Source organism: Gastrolobium bilobum, unplaced genomic scaffold (assembly GCF_033153095.1).
Source record: "Gastrolobium bilobum isolate Gb01-03AN ecotype WA unplaced genomic scaffold, APGP_CSIRO_Gbil_v1 utg528, whole genome shotgun sequence".
In the NCBI taxonomy this organism is placed as follows: domain Eukaryota; kingdom Viridiplantae; phylum Streptophyta; class Magnoliopsida; order Fabales; family Fabaceae; genus Gastrolobium; species Gastrolobium bilobum.
The window spans coordinates 97,768-114,008 of NW_026896851.1; the positions used below are offsets into that span (position 1 = coordinate 97,768).

A 16,241-nucleotide genomic window follows, 5' to 3' on the forward strand; every position below is an offset into this window, starting at 1 on the left:
TAATAAGAGCTTTTATTATTTTATTTATAATAAAGAAAAAAAGTTAAAAACTCCCAAAAGGAGTTTTTTTTAAGATGTATGTCAATTTTTTTGAATCATCATATTTATTTTACAGTTTTATCTTTATTTTAAACTTGTGTTTATAAATTTTATTATTTATCTTAATAATTTATTTTAATAATAAATTATTTTATCTTCCCTTGTTCAAATCCATCAGAATAACCTTATATAACCATAAATAATTTTTAGCTTTATTTTTTATTTTTAACTTAAAAATAATTTTTAGCTTAAAAAAACGAAATACTAAATATGCACTTACACACTCTTTTATTGTCAACTCAACACTACCACCACATACAATTTTTAGTAATTTTATATACAAAAAATTATTTTTAATGTTTCCCATCCAGATGTAAAATATTTTTTTTAACTTTTGAAAAAGATAAGCAATGCATAATTTTATTTTTAAAAACCTAACTCTTATTTATTATATATTTAAAGAATTAAAGTGAACCTTCATTTTGATTGGGCGAGATGCGGTGGGAAGAAGATAAAAACTCTGAATTCAGTGATGGAGAGACATTCGCGCCCGATAACGCAATCTCTCTCCTTCTATCTTCTCTTCTATCTGTCCTTTTGTTTCTTGTTTCCACACACACACGCACACACCTTGTTCATACTGCTTCCGTTCCTCAAATCCATGGTACCATGTTCCGTAACAACCCCTTCTTCACTGATTACTACATTTCTTCCCCGCCACACCTCCTTCTCTCGCTCCCTCCCACTTTCCCTTCGCCGAACGCATGCTTGCCTCAACTCCATCTCCAGCGGTTCCAAATCCAATGGCTCTGGTCAATACAACCAACAAGGGTTCCGCCCAAATCAGCAGCCTCAGCCACAGCCCAGAACTTTGTACCCGGGTGGGTACAAGAGACCCGAAATTAAGGTCCCTACTCTGGTTCTTCAATTGGACCCTGACGAGGTTCTGAACGGTGGAGATGATGCATTAGATTTGATCAACAAGGCTGTGTCGAAATGGGTTGGGATTGTGGTGCTTACTAGCACTGAAGCAAGTGGTGGCAAGCTTTATGAAGCTGCTTGCTTGTTGAAGTCCCTCGTTCAGGATCGCGCTTATTTGTTGGTTTCAGAGCGTGTTGACATTGCTGCTGCTGCTGGTGCTAGTGGGGTTTTGCTCTCTGATCAAGGTTTGTCATAAAAATGCTTTTTTTCTTCTTTGTTCTTATCTTCTCTCTTTTAGTCATTTCTTCAAACACTTTTGCCCCATTTAATGTGAAGTGATTGTAGTGACTCCAGAGCTTCATCAGTGAGCCATTGTTAATGTCTATAATGTAAAATCCTAGCATAGGTAATGTGTTTCTCACATCTCTTGCAGGTCTTCCTACTGTTGTTGCTAGAAATACAATGTTGGATTCTAAATCTGAATTGGTGATTCTTCCCTTGGTAGCTAGGATTGTCCAGACCGTAGATGCTGCAGTAAATGCATCTAAATCCGAAGGTGCTGATTTTCTTATATATGGCGGTGGTGATTTTAAACGTGTTAGTCAGGAAGTTGATTCTGTGTGTGAGAACGTGAAGATACCTGTTTTTGTCTCGTGTACTTTGGGTGGGAAAAATATGTCTTATGCTGAAGCATCGAGTTTGCTCGAATCTGGTGCTAGTGGTTTTGTTGCTAGTTTGGGAAATTTTGGTTTGTTTGATGATGATTTCATGCGCAAACTGTTTAAAACTGGGTATGGAAATGATAAGGGAATACTAGATGATCGTGGCAGCAATATTGGCGAGAATAATTTATTGAACATGGATAATGGTTTTCAGAGTAAAACGGAGGTTGTGGCTGGATTTATTAAACTGGAGGATAGGGAGAAACAGTTAATAGAAACAGAGAGATCCATTTTGAATGAAGCTATAGACGTTATCAAGAAAGCTGCACCACTGGTGATCTTTTAATTAAAACATTTGGTATTTGAAGTAATTCTTTTTTCATTATTCTGTATTTTGACCAGTAGATTGTTTACTTTGTGTTAAATTGGGGTTTTGTTTCAAATGACAGATGGAGGAGGTTTCACTTCTTAATGATGCAATTTCTCAAATTGATGAGCCATTCTTACTGGTTATAGTGGTAATTGTGTGCTGAATCTCATCAAATTCTGGTTCCTGGGATATACATTGGTATTAGCTCTAAATTTCAAAATGAAAATCTTCTTTCAATTCATCTAATTAGAAACTACATAACTAATAAGTGTTATTTGTCATGAACTTCTCTTCTCCTTGTTATTCAGTCTGTTTATAATTCACATGAATGTCTGATTACCTCCATATATATAAGCATTTACTAGAGTGTCGATTCATGCTTCACATATAAGGAGTAGTTGGTTCTTTTGTCTTTACAAACTTCTGAGGCTATTGTCTTCGGCAGAGTCTTTTCATATAGTTTGTGGTCGCGGTACTTTGTTCCTGTAATTCTACTCGGAACTATTCAATATGTATGATTAGTTGGGTAGTGTGTTGTTCTTGTTTGATGTTACAGTGGGACTTGATTGCTGCCATAGCAGTCATGAAAGGAACTGTCCAACTTTCACCTTTGGATGAATAGATGGCTGTCTCCAGCACCCTTTTACCATTTATTCTGAACTTTCTAAATCAAAATGCATTGGGTGAGATGCCAAAATGAACTGGTTTCTATGTAGACTTTTCATTTAGACTTAATAGAAATGCCAGAGAGTGCTGAAGTTATTTGACAAAATTTCATGCCTTTTTTCTTTATTGAAATCTTGATATTATCAGGGGGAATTCAACTCCGGTAAATCTACTGTGATTAATGCGCTTCTTGGAGAAAGATATCTGAAAGAAGGAGTTGTTCCAACTACTAATGAGATCACATTTTTACGGTATACTGACTTAGATATTGAAGAACAACGTTGTGAAAGGCATCCGGATGGTCAATATATTTGCTACCTTCCGGCTCCAATTCTTAAAGAAGTTAGTCAATTAACTTCTGGTTTTCTCATTTTGTTATGGTTCCTCCCTGTACCTTGTGTTTCAGACAGAGTTTTTATATTATATTCAATATTCATACCCTCAGGCCATAATTTTCTGCCTGCAATAAGATGTGCTCTCAGAGTAGTTTGTTTGGTTCTTTTGAAAACAGATGACCATTGTTGATACACCTGGAACTAATGTGATTCTTCAGAGACAACAGCGTCTTACAGAGGAATTTGTACCCCGTGCAGATTTACTTCTTTTTGTTATTTCTGCCGATCGCCCTTTAACTGGAAGTGAGGTATGGTCAGTCATTTTTGTGGATGTGGCATCCTCTCTCCCTTTTGTGTGGAATTGGTTATTATTGCCCAGGCAGGGGTATGACAATGTGTTATTTTATATTATTTTTCAGATTGCTTTTCTTCGTTATTCTCAGCAGTGGAAGAAAAAAGTGGTCTTTGTTTTGAACAAAGCTGACATATATCAGAATACTCATGAGGTATATTTATGTCTTTTGATTCATATTGGTTATTGTCTTAACTGATATTATCTCAGGTAGTTCTTTTGTAGTGAAATAGCCAAAGTAGGTTTACATTATATTCACAATTCAATGCAGCTTGAGGAAGCAATGTCTTTCATTAAGGACAACGTACAGAGATTGTTGAATACTGAAGATGTGATATTGTATCCTGTATCTGCTCGATCTGCTCTTGAAGCAAAACTTATGGCTGCTTCTAATGTTGGGAAGCTTGATGAAGAATTATCAGTCTCTGGTTCTCATTATGGTGCCAGCAGCTTCGATGTGCTTGAAAAGTTCCTGTATAGCTTTCTAGATGGTTCAACAATCCTGGGAATGGACAGAATGAGGCTCAAACTTGAAACACCTATTGGAATTGCAGATAGACTAATTTCTGCATGTGAAACTCTTGTGACACAAGACTACCGATATGCGAAGCAGGATTTGTCTGCAGTAAATGATGTCGTTAAAAGTGTAAATGATTTTGCATTGAATATGGAAACTGAGAGCCTATCTTGGAGGAGACAAACTGTATCTTTGGTATGTTGTAGAAAGTTTGTGATTTTTTAAATTCAGGATAATTTATTTCCCTCTTAATTGGTATGTTATTAAATATACCTTTATCCAAATCATCAGATTGAAACTACAAAGTCACGTGTTGTTGAGCTTGTTGAAGCTACTCTTCAATTGTCAAATCTTGATATTATTGCTTCATATGTTTTCAAAGGAGAACAATATGCTCTTCCCGCTACCTCAAGAATTCAAAATGACATAATCAGTCCTGCTGTGTCAGCTGCTCAGGTTAGTTTCTTGCTATGACCTGTTTAGGATCCTAGTTTTGATTTGTAATGTTCAACATCTAGTGGAGCTGTGAACTAGTGAGTCCAGATTGTATTGCAATCATGTTTATTCTTGCTTATCAGAATAATTTGATTCAACTATCAAGGTTATCCTGCTTTTGCTTGGGATAGCCCCAAGACATCAAATCACATAAATGCTGAATTATATGAATAGTGTATTATATGTAAAGTTAGCTGGGTATGTTTTGCTAAAATATATTGTTGATGGAATATAGAAAATACTTGGAGAATACGAAGACTGGTTACTTTACAAAAATACCCAACAAGGGAGACTATACAAGGAATCTTTTGAAAAACGATGGACCTTGATTCATGAAAATAGTCAGATGAATTTTGAGACGTATGAATTACTAAAGAAAGTGGATCAAGCTGGCAGTCAGGTGATTGAAAATTTCAGCAGCAGTGCAGCTTCAAAGTCACTTGAGCAAGAAGTCCGAGAGATGGTAAGTTTGGAATTCTTTGTAAAATTATGTAAAACTACTTTTTTTATTTTTGGGTTTTATTGTTTGTGTGTTTTTTTTTGCCGAGGGGGGGTTCTCTTGTTTTATAGAAGTTAAATTTTGGTCCAATTGTTCCAATTGCAGTGATTTTGCTCATGATTTGAAATTGTTGCAGTTAAGTCCTTCATCAGACTGCCCTTAAATCAAAGGCAATTGGGCTGATATAGATTTGTGCTATATCAGCAAAATACAGTCATGACAAGAAAAAAGACAGCTCTTCTCCGTGTCAGTAAAAAAGGACATGTTACCTCAATTGAACAACAAACTGATGGGGGAACATAATTGCATCAATTTAAAAATTATAAGGGAAATATGGCTAATGTAACTTGGGTACCGAAATCAAACTTATGTGAAACTCGGGATCAAATGTGCATTTAATGTCCTGGCCATTTAAAATTTCAAACAATCCACAATTAAGTAATCTGGTAAAATTATTGATTTTCTCATTTAAATGTGTGCATGATTATTTGCGTGAGTAGAAGCAGAATGGATGCTGGTTTTGAATGTACTAAGAACTTTTATAGGTCACAAAATATCTGCCATTGATTTTGCTGCTTTATGAACAATAAAATTGCGGAAGAGCTGAATCAGCTAGTAACAATGAGTTTGAAGGATGTCTAGGCTATTGCCTTAAGATTAACATTCAGAATATGGTTAACTGTACTAGTTGTCAGGTCTAGTAAAAGCCTCAAAATTACATGAATGATTATAGACATGTTTAAAAGTTGAGAAATAATTATTATGACTGCCTGATTTAGTCAGGTTGCTGCTTTGTCTTTCATTTTTTATTGTAACTTTGCAATGCCATTTAATAGTGCCTGTATGCAGTCCCTAAAATATTTTTCTGACACCCCATGGAGCTATATAATAACATAAGTTAATGATTTTTTTTTGGTATATGATGATGATGTCTTTTTCTCTTTAACAGTAAGTTGTTTTATCTTTGTTGATCCTGGCTACCTATACATTATAGTGAATATTGTCTGAACATTCCTGAGTAGTAAATGTTATATATTGAGTTTGTTTTTGTGGACTAATTTTTTTTTTTTTTTTATTATTATTGTACTCACTAAATCAATCTGATCTAAAATGTTTTCCTTTTAAAATAGTTTGTAGGGACTTTTGGTCAACTAGGTGTGGCTGGTTTATCTGCTTCACTACTAACATCTGTACTGCCAACCACATTGGAAGATCTTCTTGCTCTTGGTATTTGTTCGGCTGGCGGGTAATATATTATATTCAATTAGGGTTCCTTTCTGATTCCTTAGGGTTGTATTTTTACATGTGTGCATGCATGATAGTTAATGAGATTTTGATCTTAGACCCTTTACAAAAGGAAAACATATTTAAACTGCTCTTTTCTGTAAGAATAAAATATTACTGAGGCAATGTAGCTTGCTTCTGTGCTGTGACATGCACTATTACAGCGACAGGAACATGAACATGCATGATTCAACTCAAAATATCAGCCCACTCTTAGCCTGCTTCATAATCATTGATCGTAACTTGCTTTACATTTATTTTCACTCTATAATTTGCTATCAGGCATAAGATCTCACAAATTGATGAGTTTACTGGTGTTGAAAGCACGTTTAAAAAATCTTCTGCAGTGTCACCCGTTTTTATGTACTTGGTCTTGACCATGCCTGGACATACTTTTTTCATCAATTGAAAAATTCGTAGGAGGGTTAAAAAAAATTCTAATTGGTTGTATGATTGTGTTGTTGACTTGCTGCTTATAGCTTGGTTTACATTTGTTTCTATTTCAGGTATCTAGCAATATTAAATTTCCCAACTCGTAAGCAGAGTGTGATAGATAAAGTGAAAAGGCAAGCAGATACCTTGGCATATGAACTCGAAGAGGCCATGAAGAGGGATTTCACTGAAGCCATAGGAAATTTGGATACCTTCGTGAAAGTCCTTAGCAAACCTTACCAAGATCAAGCGCAGAATAGACTTAACAAGCTAGTAGAGATTCAAGAAGAATTATCAAATGTTGAGAAAAAACTTAGAACGCTTCAAATTGATATTCAAAATCTTCACGTGTCATGACTTTTTTGAACTATCCTATTCTGTTATTGATACAAAAGAAGTTCATCCTTTTTAACAGTTGCAATGTATTACCGGCAATGCGAGTGGAAAATTGTCTTTCAGGGATATATTTTAAATTTATAAATTCTCAACTGGAATAAATGGAGGTAACACTTGTAGGGCAGGCAACGAGGTAAAGATCAATTATGTCTCAATATTAGGTATTAGCATTCCAAATGTCATTTTTGTACCCTCATATTGGGGCCATGTCAAGCCCAATTTCTTGGGTTCCGTCTCAATCTTTCCATACATAATTGTCAACTGACTCAAATTTCGGAGTTTCTGCTGATACACACTTCCTATAGTACACACTATAGTGCAACGGAGCATCACCACATAAGAAGACATGAAGGAGCGGATCCTTACATTGTTCAGGTATCAATACTCAACAATATATATATCATCAAATATCTGAAAAGCGTGGTTTTGGGAATTTAACAGTTGCATCATGCCGATATCTGTTTTAAGCATGCCTGTATTGATAATGAATTCAAATTTTTTTCTCCTTTTGGTGTTTCCGGTTTCCCATCCTCTTCATTTAGGTGTTTTGAGATCCAGTTTAAAATTAGATTGAAGTCAACCTAAACAAATGATATTTTACCCGTCCATAAAAACATTAAATGCACATTCTTTTTTTCTTATTTTTATTTTTATGTATGTCATTTGCAATTAACCATGAATTTGGCAACCAGCCAACCATAAGTTTCAGGATAGCCTTGCATGGTGGACGTGCTTGTCCTGTTAAGGTATTCATTTTCATTTCAGTGCGTGGAGCGCGCATGACCAAGGAACCAAAAAGTGGCAGTACTACCATGGTTAAGCTTCAATTCAACTAACTAAGCCTTGTTAACATTATAAACCGATTCATAAAAGAGAATCCATTGCCTTTCTAAGTAAACGGTACACTAACTTAGAAAGAAAAGAACAAAATGAGATCTCGGTAGGTTTAGGGTTCACATTCTACTTTATAGAAAATTTGTGCTTTGGTTTATGAAGTTTTCCCTTGGTTGGCCATTTAAAACAACCGCAAAAGGAGTATTATGCAAGAATATTCGATGGTGAGGGCTTGGACTTTCGCATATTCGTTTCCCTTGGGCTCCCCTCATCTTCGCTCCCTTTTAACTTCCCTGTTTTTAATGCGTTAAATGCTTAATATATATGGAGCAAATAGCTAGGAAGACACCGAGTATGATGTACCAAAACCAGCACGGTATTTTAGGCCCCCTCTCTTCTTGCCTTAACTGGTTTCAACATTTATAAGCATGAGCTCCTTTAATGGAATACACTTCCTTTATAGACAGCATTTGTTATGTCTCAAAACTAATCTTGGTACAATATAATTGATGTTCTGCGTCACCCTTTGTCCTGCAACTAATGTTAGTAGTTTGCGAAGATAAGAGGGACCACACAATCAATCAACTTATCTATGCTAGTTAAGGTTAGATGCGGAAAAACTGATTGTGGACAATGTTTTACATTCTTTCCATTATCTGATTATAAACTGATGTGACTTGACCATTGCTAATAAGGTATGGACATTTTAATGTGTTTATCGTACCGGTCGAGATACTAGGTTATTGGGTCACTGATTCAACTAGTGAGTTACTGATTTAACTACATGACCCGGAGATTATATGTAAATTTATAATTTATATTAAAAAAATTATAAACATACTCAAATGACTGAAAATAATAATATAAATTCTAAAATAATAAATTATACATTATTGTTCAATAAAGGATCAAACAAACATATAATGCTTGTGATATTGGTGTTTCATGTTCAGTAAATGACATCTCTAATTATAAATAAAATCAAAATTTCTTGCATAGTGATAATTGAGATAATATTAGTATTGTATGTACATAATTTATGTAAGTCAATAAACAACAGATCACTCAAATATGTCAATTATGATTTTTTTTTTTGAAAAACTTTTTTTTTTGAAATATTTTTTTTAAATAAATTGGGTCGGGTCACCGATTAATCGATCGGGTCATCGGTTTTCACCAAAACTGACTGGGTTGCACCGGGTCTGGTACTTAACCGATCCAATGTGATAACTGAACCGATCAGATGACCGGTTCACCGGGTTCCGGGTCGGTCCAGCTAGGCCGATCCGATTTTTACATCATTAGTTTTGAGCAATTATTGTCTCAATTATATATTAAATTAATGGAGATAAAGCCATTAGTATTAGGTTAACGGTGAGAAAAGCTGGATGATTTGCAGAGAAAATATCCAAAGCATTATTGCAATATCTGGACGAAAGGCCAATAGTATAGAAGGTTGTTAAAGTACCATGGGTTAGTTGGACTTGGACATCATATAAATAACCAGACACGAATAGCTAAAGAAAGATTACTATTTCCAATATTTAGGGTCAGTTAGGTATAAAGTATAAACTTAAAAGTGGGATGAAAAAAATCATCAATGAGATTTATAAATTTGGCTCCCCTTAACTAACAGGTGCGCTTAAGATATTTTCTCGGTCATGAGACAAGGCAGTGCTAGTCGTTTATGTTAAGCTCCCGCTTGGTGTAAGAGCCACATACAACTTGCTCCTTTTGTGTGTGAATCCATGTCTAAGTGGATGCAAGTAGACAGCTTCTCGTGATACCTCATAGGCAATAGTGTAGTGTGCAATGTTTTTAAAATCGAGATCTTAAATAAAATCGGAAAGAGATTAAAAAATCGTAAAACGTAAAATCGTAATGTAAAAATAATCGTAAAAGCGTTTTGAATATTAGTAAAATCGTTTTGATGGAAAAAATCGTAAAAACGTAAAATCGTAGTGATAAATCGAGATTTTAACAACAATGATAGTGTGTTGATGCATTATTGTTCATTAAAATAAAGCTAAAGTGGATATTTCCAGGGACACCTTTAATTCTACACGTGAGAGTCAAAATTTGCATGAATTTGCACGTTTTGTGTGCAATGGAAAGTCCAAACAAATTTAATAGCTTTCTACTTGTGTGTCAATCTTCTTGAATGCGTTAACCCAAGTAATATATACATTTCCCGTACAATTTTGGCTAATTGTTAAGTCGAAATTCGGCCACTAGAAAGGCCAAGGACAAGGAGGGAAAAGTAATAAAATGTCTTTTTCTCTGACCAGAAATATACAACCATAGAATTTGAAGAATGTTTTGTAAAATTCATGATTAATGGAAGAAGTCAAGAAAAGTTTTGAGGGACCTCTTAGCTTAGAAGACATGAAAGTGAGGATTGCTTAAATATTTTTATCATCTATTCCATCGGTTACTTTTGTTTGGTCGGTTGACTTTAAAAACTAGCATATATCTTATATTCAGAGAAGAGCTCTGTTCTGGATAGCTCACATACATAGGCTCAAGAACTGGTCTAGTCTAAAAAGTCCACTTCTAGAAAGCTGTTGGTTTTGGAGATGAAAAATATAATTGAGAAATGAGGTACTACTTTATTGATGCATAACAATACAACTTATAAAGAAAATAATAAAAAGAAACTGCTCACGACTACATAACTTCCCATCAATAGAAAAGAAAACTGCTCACCTCATAACTACCCATTAAAGCAGAAAAGTAACTGCTCACTACTTAACAACTCATTAAAACAGAAATAAAAACTGACTCCTAAATAATTAAAAATATTGCAGTTTCTAAAGCATGATTTCTAACACTCCTCCTTGCTTTTGGAGCTGCAAACACCAATCTTCTTCCTTAGATTTTCAAATTTGCTTGCAGGTGCACAAATGGCTACATTTCATTTTTGATAAATATTGGACAGCAACCTTGTTCCACGAATTGGTGGGTCTGGTGGGTCATCTTCTAACTCTTCTTGCCAATGTTCCACTCCTTGCTCTTTGCTTATTTGGATGAGAGGACCTGATTTCTGCTTACTCATGGATGCCTCTTGTGCTTGTTTCCAGTTCCACTTCTTATCTTCATGAAAATAAACATCTGAGTGGATCAACTGCAGCTTATTGGAGGCTCTCCAACTTGACTTAGGAAATGAATTTCTGTTTTGTTTGCCAAATTGAAAGGCATTACAATTTGCAAAGGTTGGTAAATAATCTGCAAAGGTTGGTAAATCATCTGAAAGCTCCTTCTTCATCAACAACATATTTGAGAGGTGACAATGGCCTAGTCTCTTGTGCCAAGTCTCAGTCACATTCTCCTCTGTGGAAATAGCAGCTTGCTCCTCCTTGATTGGTGCAGCTTGCTCCTCCTTGATTGGTTCAAATGAGAAACTCTTGCCTCTCATTTTTGCTTTGATGATTTCCTTTCCATTCTCATCGTGAATGAGACAAACTCTATTTTCGAAAAGCACTTTGAATCCTTTTTCAATCAATTGGCCAACACTCAACAGATTTTGTTGAATTTCGGGTACAAAAAGGACATCAGGAATAAACTTTGTACCTGAGCAACTTGTTATTGCAACAGTCCCCTTTCCTTTGACTGAAATATAATCACCATTGCCTATTCTGACTTTGGTGATATTGGTTGGCTTTAAATTTTTGAAAAGCTCCCTGTCATTGGTCATATGATTTGTGCAGCCACTGTCAATCAGCCAACTCTCACTCTCTTCGCTGCTTGCAAAACACGTTGCCACAAAGAGTTGATCCTCCTCCTCCTCCTCTTGATCAGCAACCTTAGCTTCTTCCTCTTGCTGTTGATTTTTGCTCTTGCATATGACTGCTTCATGCCCCATTTGATTGCACTTGATGCATTTAGCATCAGGTCTCTGCCAACATCTGAAAGGAGGGTGACCCATTTTGCCACAATGCTGACAAGGTGGGTAACTTTTCTTTTCACCCTTTCCTTTGTTGTAATTAGTTTGTTGGCTCTTGGCTAGAAGAGCACCTTCAATAGCATGATCTTCCCTCATCAATCTTCGCTGCTCTTGGGCTTGGAGAGCATGTAGCACTTCTGCAAAAGTAATTTTAGACAGATCTTTTGTGTTCTCCAACGAAGCAATAGATGCTTCGTACCTCTCTGGCACTGTTACCAGAATTTTCTCAACAATTCTGGAATCTGCAAAATTACCGCCCAGTAACTTTATCTTGTTGGCAATGCCCAACAATGTGTCTGAGTATTCTTTGATTGTTTCAGACTCTTTCATCCTTTGAATCTCAAATTCCCTCATTAAGTTAAGCACCTGCATGCTTCGAATTCTTTCATCTCCAGCATATTCTGCCTTTAGATAGTCCCAAATTGTTTTTGCCGATTTGAGAGTCATGACCCTAGTAAAGATGGTTGTAGAGATACCAGCAAAAAGGCATGATTTTGCCTTTGCTTTTCGGTTTTTTTTCTCCTTATGATTCTTGATCTGGGCCATGGTGGGATTGTCCGGCAGAGGAAGGACTTCATAATCCTCTTCCACAGCTTCCCAAAGATCCAAAGCCTCTAGATAAGCCTCCATTTTGACGGCCCAAAGATCATAGTTTTCCCCATTGAAAACTGGAAGAGCTGCTTGGGAAAAACTTGTTTCATAATCCATTCTACAGGTCCCGTAAGAAAAGGGCTCTGATACCAATTGTTGGTTTTGGAGATGAAAAATATAATTGAGAAATGAGGTACTACTTTATTGATGCATAACAATACAACTTATAAAGAAAATAATAAAAAGAAACTGCTCACGACTACATAACTTCCCATCAATAGAAAAGAAAACTGCTCACCTCATAACTACCCATTAAAGCAGAAAAGTAACTGCTCACTACTTAACAACTCATTAAAACAGAAATAAAAACTGACTCCTAAATAATTAAAAATATTGCAGTTTCTAAAGCATGATTTCTAACAAAAGCAACATATGATTCCTCTTCTTCTCCATGTACATGGCTACCCCTGCACACTAGCAGGGATTCAACATGCCTAGCCTGAAAAGGTTAAGCTTGTTAGGTTGATTAGAGCTTCTACTCTAAATATCTCCTTTCACATTGAGGAAGGGGCTCTTCTCCTCCATTTAACTTCATGCGCTGCTACCATTGAGAGCTATCTTAGCCACTTCCACACATCCCCTTATGCACACCATGGAAAGCTTCACTAGTGCTTTGATCTCTACCATTGCCACTATGAGCACCCCCTATACCAACACATTTCATCCTCCATAGGACAAATTTGATGTACACCAAATGTACAAGCTCTGTGCCTTTTCTCAACATACTAGATGGTGCAATAAACAACAGCAATGCGTTCACAAAAATTGTCGAAGATTGTTTCTCTACAATGTCATGATTGTAACTAAGTGGAGATCGAGACTTTATCTAAATTTCATCTCAAATTGTGAGCCGCTGATATTTGAATCTTCAAAGGAAAGAAATGATGATAACACCAAAGTTTATTACTACTACTATTATTTGTATCTGAAGGGGAAGTTAAAGCAGGAAATAATACGTAAGGAAAGAAATGATAATAACATCAAAGTTGACAAATACAGAACCGCCGGTTTATTTCCCCCTCAGGAAATTGGTTTTCTGCTTGGAAATTCAAATGAGTGAAGAAATCCCTCTTTGGAAAGGAATGAAGTAGATATCGATGGAATTACCATACCGTCTTTTTTAAACCCACAAAGGCATTCATTTGAAGAACAGAACAGTTCCATAGATACATTCAACTCCAATTCCATGCAACTATAGTCCGTATTTTTCTTTCCCATGAATTTTACCTTATTTTGTTAATATACATTTGAGAAATTTTAATGGGAACTTCATATTTTCGGAATGAAATTCAACATTTGACATGTATAAAATTGTATAGTCAATGTTAAAAATATGCATTTAATGTTTCTGATGTAAGATAAATTCATTTCCTATGCACTCATAAAAGTGTGTGGGTCCCATAGAGGAGAAGAGAAAAAGAGAAAGAAAACATGAACGCCACACACTTTTATATATGTGTATGAGATAAATTTATCTTCTATAATATGAGAAACATTAAAAAATGTATTTTTCCTTTCACTGCAAAAGATATTTTTTGCAGCAACCAATTATAACTATATACTAAGAGTAGTATATAGTTATAATTTTAAAAGTTATTTTTTTCTGTCTCCTCAAAAGGCTGAGGTTGGTATAGCAGAAAGAGAAAAAATAACTTTAATATTACAACTGTATATTAGTCTTAATATATAATTATAATTGGTTGCATAAAAGTTTTTTACAGCGACACAATAAAGTTGGGGACTCAAACATTTTTCCAACAGTAAACCCTAAAAATATACATATCTTTGATGTGATAGGTTATATTCTTCCGGGAGAACACTAAGTTTCACATGTTCTCCCAAGAGAGAAGATAATGTAATTTGTAAAAATTTGTCAAAAAAGTTTGTGAACGGATCTTTTCCCATCTTTGATAACGTAACTTTACATGTGTCAAAGGTTAATATGCTTGTCTAAGGTACTCCGAAGTTCTCACGCCCCCCCCCCCCAACTCGGTCTACATGCACGCTCGTTATTTTCCTTTACTTTATTCGCTACAATTTTATTTTCAAGCAGGGTCCTTATGCTTCTAAATTTTACAATGAACTAGTACAATTTTGTGAATTCTGTAATTAAAATGTTGAATTTAGAGTGTGAAGCAGTTACACAAAATCAAGGGACTTAATTGAAACATTTTCATAAATGTGGAATTAGAAGGTTACTACAGTATAATTATGCAATCAAGCTCATACTCTCTCTATCTGTGTCTGTGTGTGGCTTTAATTTTTTTTCCCTAACATGTGGCCTGAGTAAAATAAATATGTCACTTTCTTGGTGTTGTTAGGGACCCTCTCCGCACTAGAAAATAAAGTTACAAGGTGGCCACTATAAATACAGACCCACCCTTTACACTTCTCTTTCATTTCCATTCATCTCTTCCCAATCTGCATCTTTCTCTCTTTTCCAAGGAATCCATCTTCAATTTGAGCCAAGAAATCAATTGATTGCTTTCATTTAACTCCCTCTCCTCCACTACAGAACCCAAGTTTTTTTTCCCTTCTCCCCTTAGTTAAACTAAACTAAGCTCCTCTGTTCCTTTCCTCAGCCTTTGGACATTTTCCATTGTGGATAAGGCAAATAAATGTCTTACTCAAGTGTCTATCAAGGGTTACAATCCTGTCTTGAACCAGGGCTTCTCGAACCACGTGTCTTGAACCTCAAGTTAGCTCCACCAGGGATCAACTCTGAACGGACTAGCTCTTCCACTAGCACCATTTACTCTCCCTCACACTCTGACACCCTCACCAACACTCCAGCCACAACAAACGATGAACATGACACCAAAAGGGACAAAGTTTCTGAACCAGCTTGGAGTTTTCTTCATGCTCTCTCCAACATTTCTCATTGTAAAAAAAATGAGGAGCTTGAAGCTGAGAATGTGTATGTTCACCCTGCTGTTAAGTGCTCCTCTTCGATGCTCAGTGCAAAGAGCTTGGAATTGTGCACTGAAAGTCTAGGCTGCGAAACTGGTAGTAATGCTAATAATGCCAGTGATAACAGCCATGGCATGTTTTTGTTTTCATTTGAAAGTAGCTCAAGTTTCACGAAAGATACTCCACTTGTTAACAGAAATTCTGAGTCTAAAAGATTGAACCGAGTTAGTAGCTTTCCACCTCCACTGACTTCAATTACTGATATGGGAGGGGTTCAAGTTAGGTCTCATCGTGAAGATGGTAGGCTAATCATGGAAGCTGTAACTTCCTCTTCTCCTCAACCTTATTTTCAAGCTGAACGTGTTAATGGCAGGCTCAGGCTTCGACTTTTTGAGAGTGTTGCCATTTGTTGTGGTGATGAAGTAGCTGATGATAAAGGAGAAGGTGAAGAAGAAGAAGAAGAAGAAGAAGAGGAGGAGGAGGAGGAGGAGGAGGAGGAGGAGTTGGAAGAGTACGTTGAGATTGCTGAGGAAGAGATGGGAATGACAAAGTTTGCGAGACAAAGCAGGTGCAAGGAAAGTGGGAATAGAGACATTTTTGCTGATGGCTACTTTGAGCTTCCCTCACTTTGTCTCTGAGCAGAACCTATTTTCCTACTGTTATCTCCTTTCTTTTCTCTTTTTTTCTTTTTTCATTTTCCTATTTCCTTTTTCATCTGTTATGATTGGAAGTTTGGTGCTTGATATTTATGAACGTCCTAATGGTAGTTATTATAGTTATTAGTTATACTGGACATCGTCCTTCTCTTCTCCCATCTTTCTGGTGCTTATGTTTTATTCATTTTTTAATTATACCTTTTGAGCATGTGATAACTTTTAACACGACACGGAAATTTATGTTAAGGTCAATCTGTTTTATAAATGTGTCATTTTTGT

At 35.8% G+C, this 16,241-nt stretch overlaps 2 protein-coding genes across 3 annotated transcripts; both read left to right on the plus strand.

The window, feature by feature from the left end:
- The first annotated feature begins 597 nt into the window (after positions 1-597).
- LOC133302378 (probable transmembrane GTPase FZO-like, chloroplastic) lies at positions 598-7,028 on the plus strand. 2 transcript variants are annotated; one of them, XM_061502151.1, is made up of 11 exons: positions 598-1,205; positions 1,394-1,956; positions 2,072-2,140; positions 2,806-3,000; positions 3,170-3,301; positions 3,413-3,499; positions 3,617-4,057; positions 4,154-4,318; positions 4,593-4,820; positions 5,987-6,102; positions 6,647-7,028. In XM_061502151.1, exons 1-11 carry the CDS (start codon positions 701-703, stop codon positions 6,927-6,929), a joined length of 2,784 nt encoding a protein of 927 aa, XP_061358135.1. In that variant the 5' UTR covers positions 598-700; the 3' UTR covers positions 6,930-7,028. The 2 variants fall into 2 exon arrangements, with proteins under 2 accessions (XP_061358135.1, XP_061358136.1); XM_061502152.1 differs by lacking the exon at positions 3,413-3,499.
- Positions 7,029-15,014: 7,986 nt separating this feature from the next.
- On the plus strand, positions 15,015-15,957 carry LOC133302377 (protein FANTASTIC FOUR 1-like). Its single transcript, XM_061502150.1, has one exon. It carries the CDS (start codon positions 15,015-15,017, stop codon positions 15,942-15,944), a length of 930 nt encoding a protein of 309 aa, XP_061358134.1. The 3' UTR covers positions 15,945-15,957.
- The last annotated feature ends 284 nt before the right edge of the window (positions 15,958-16,241 follow it).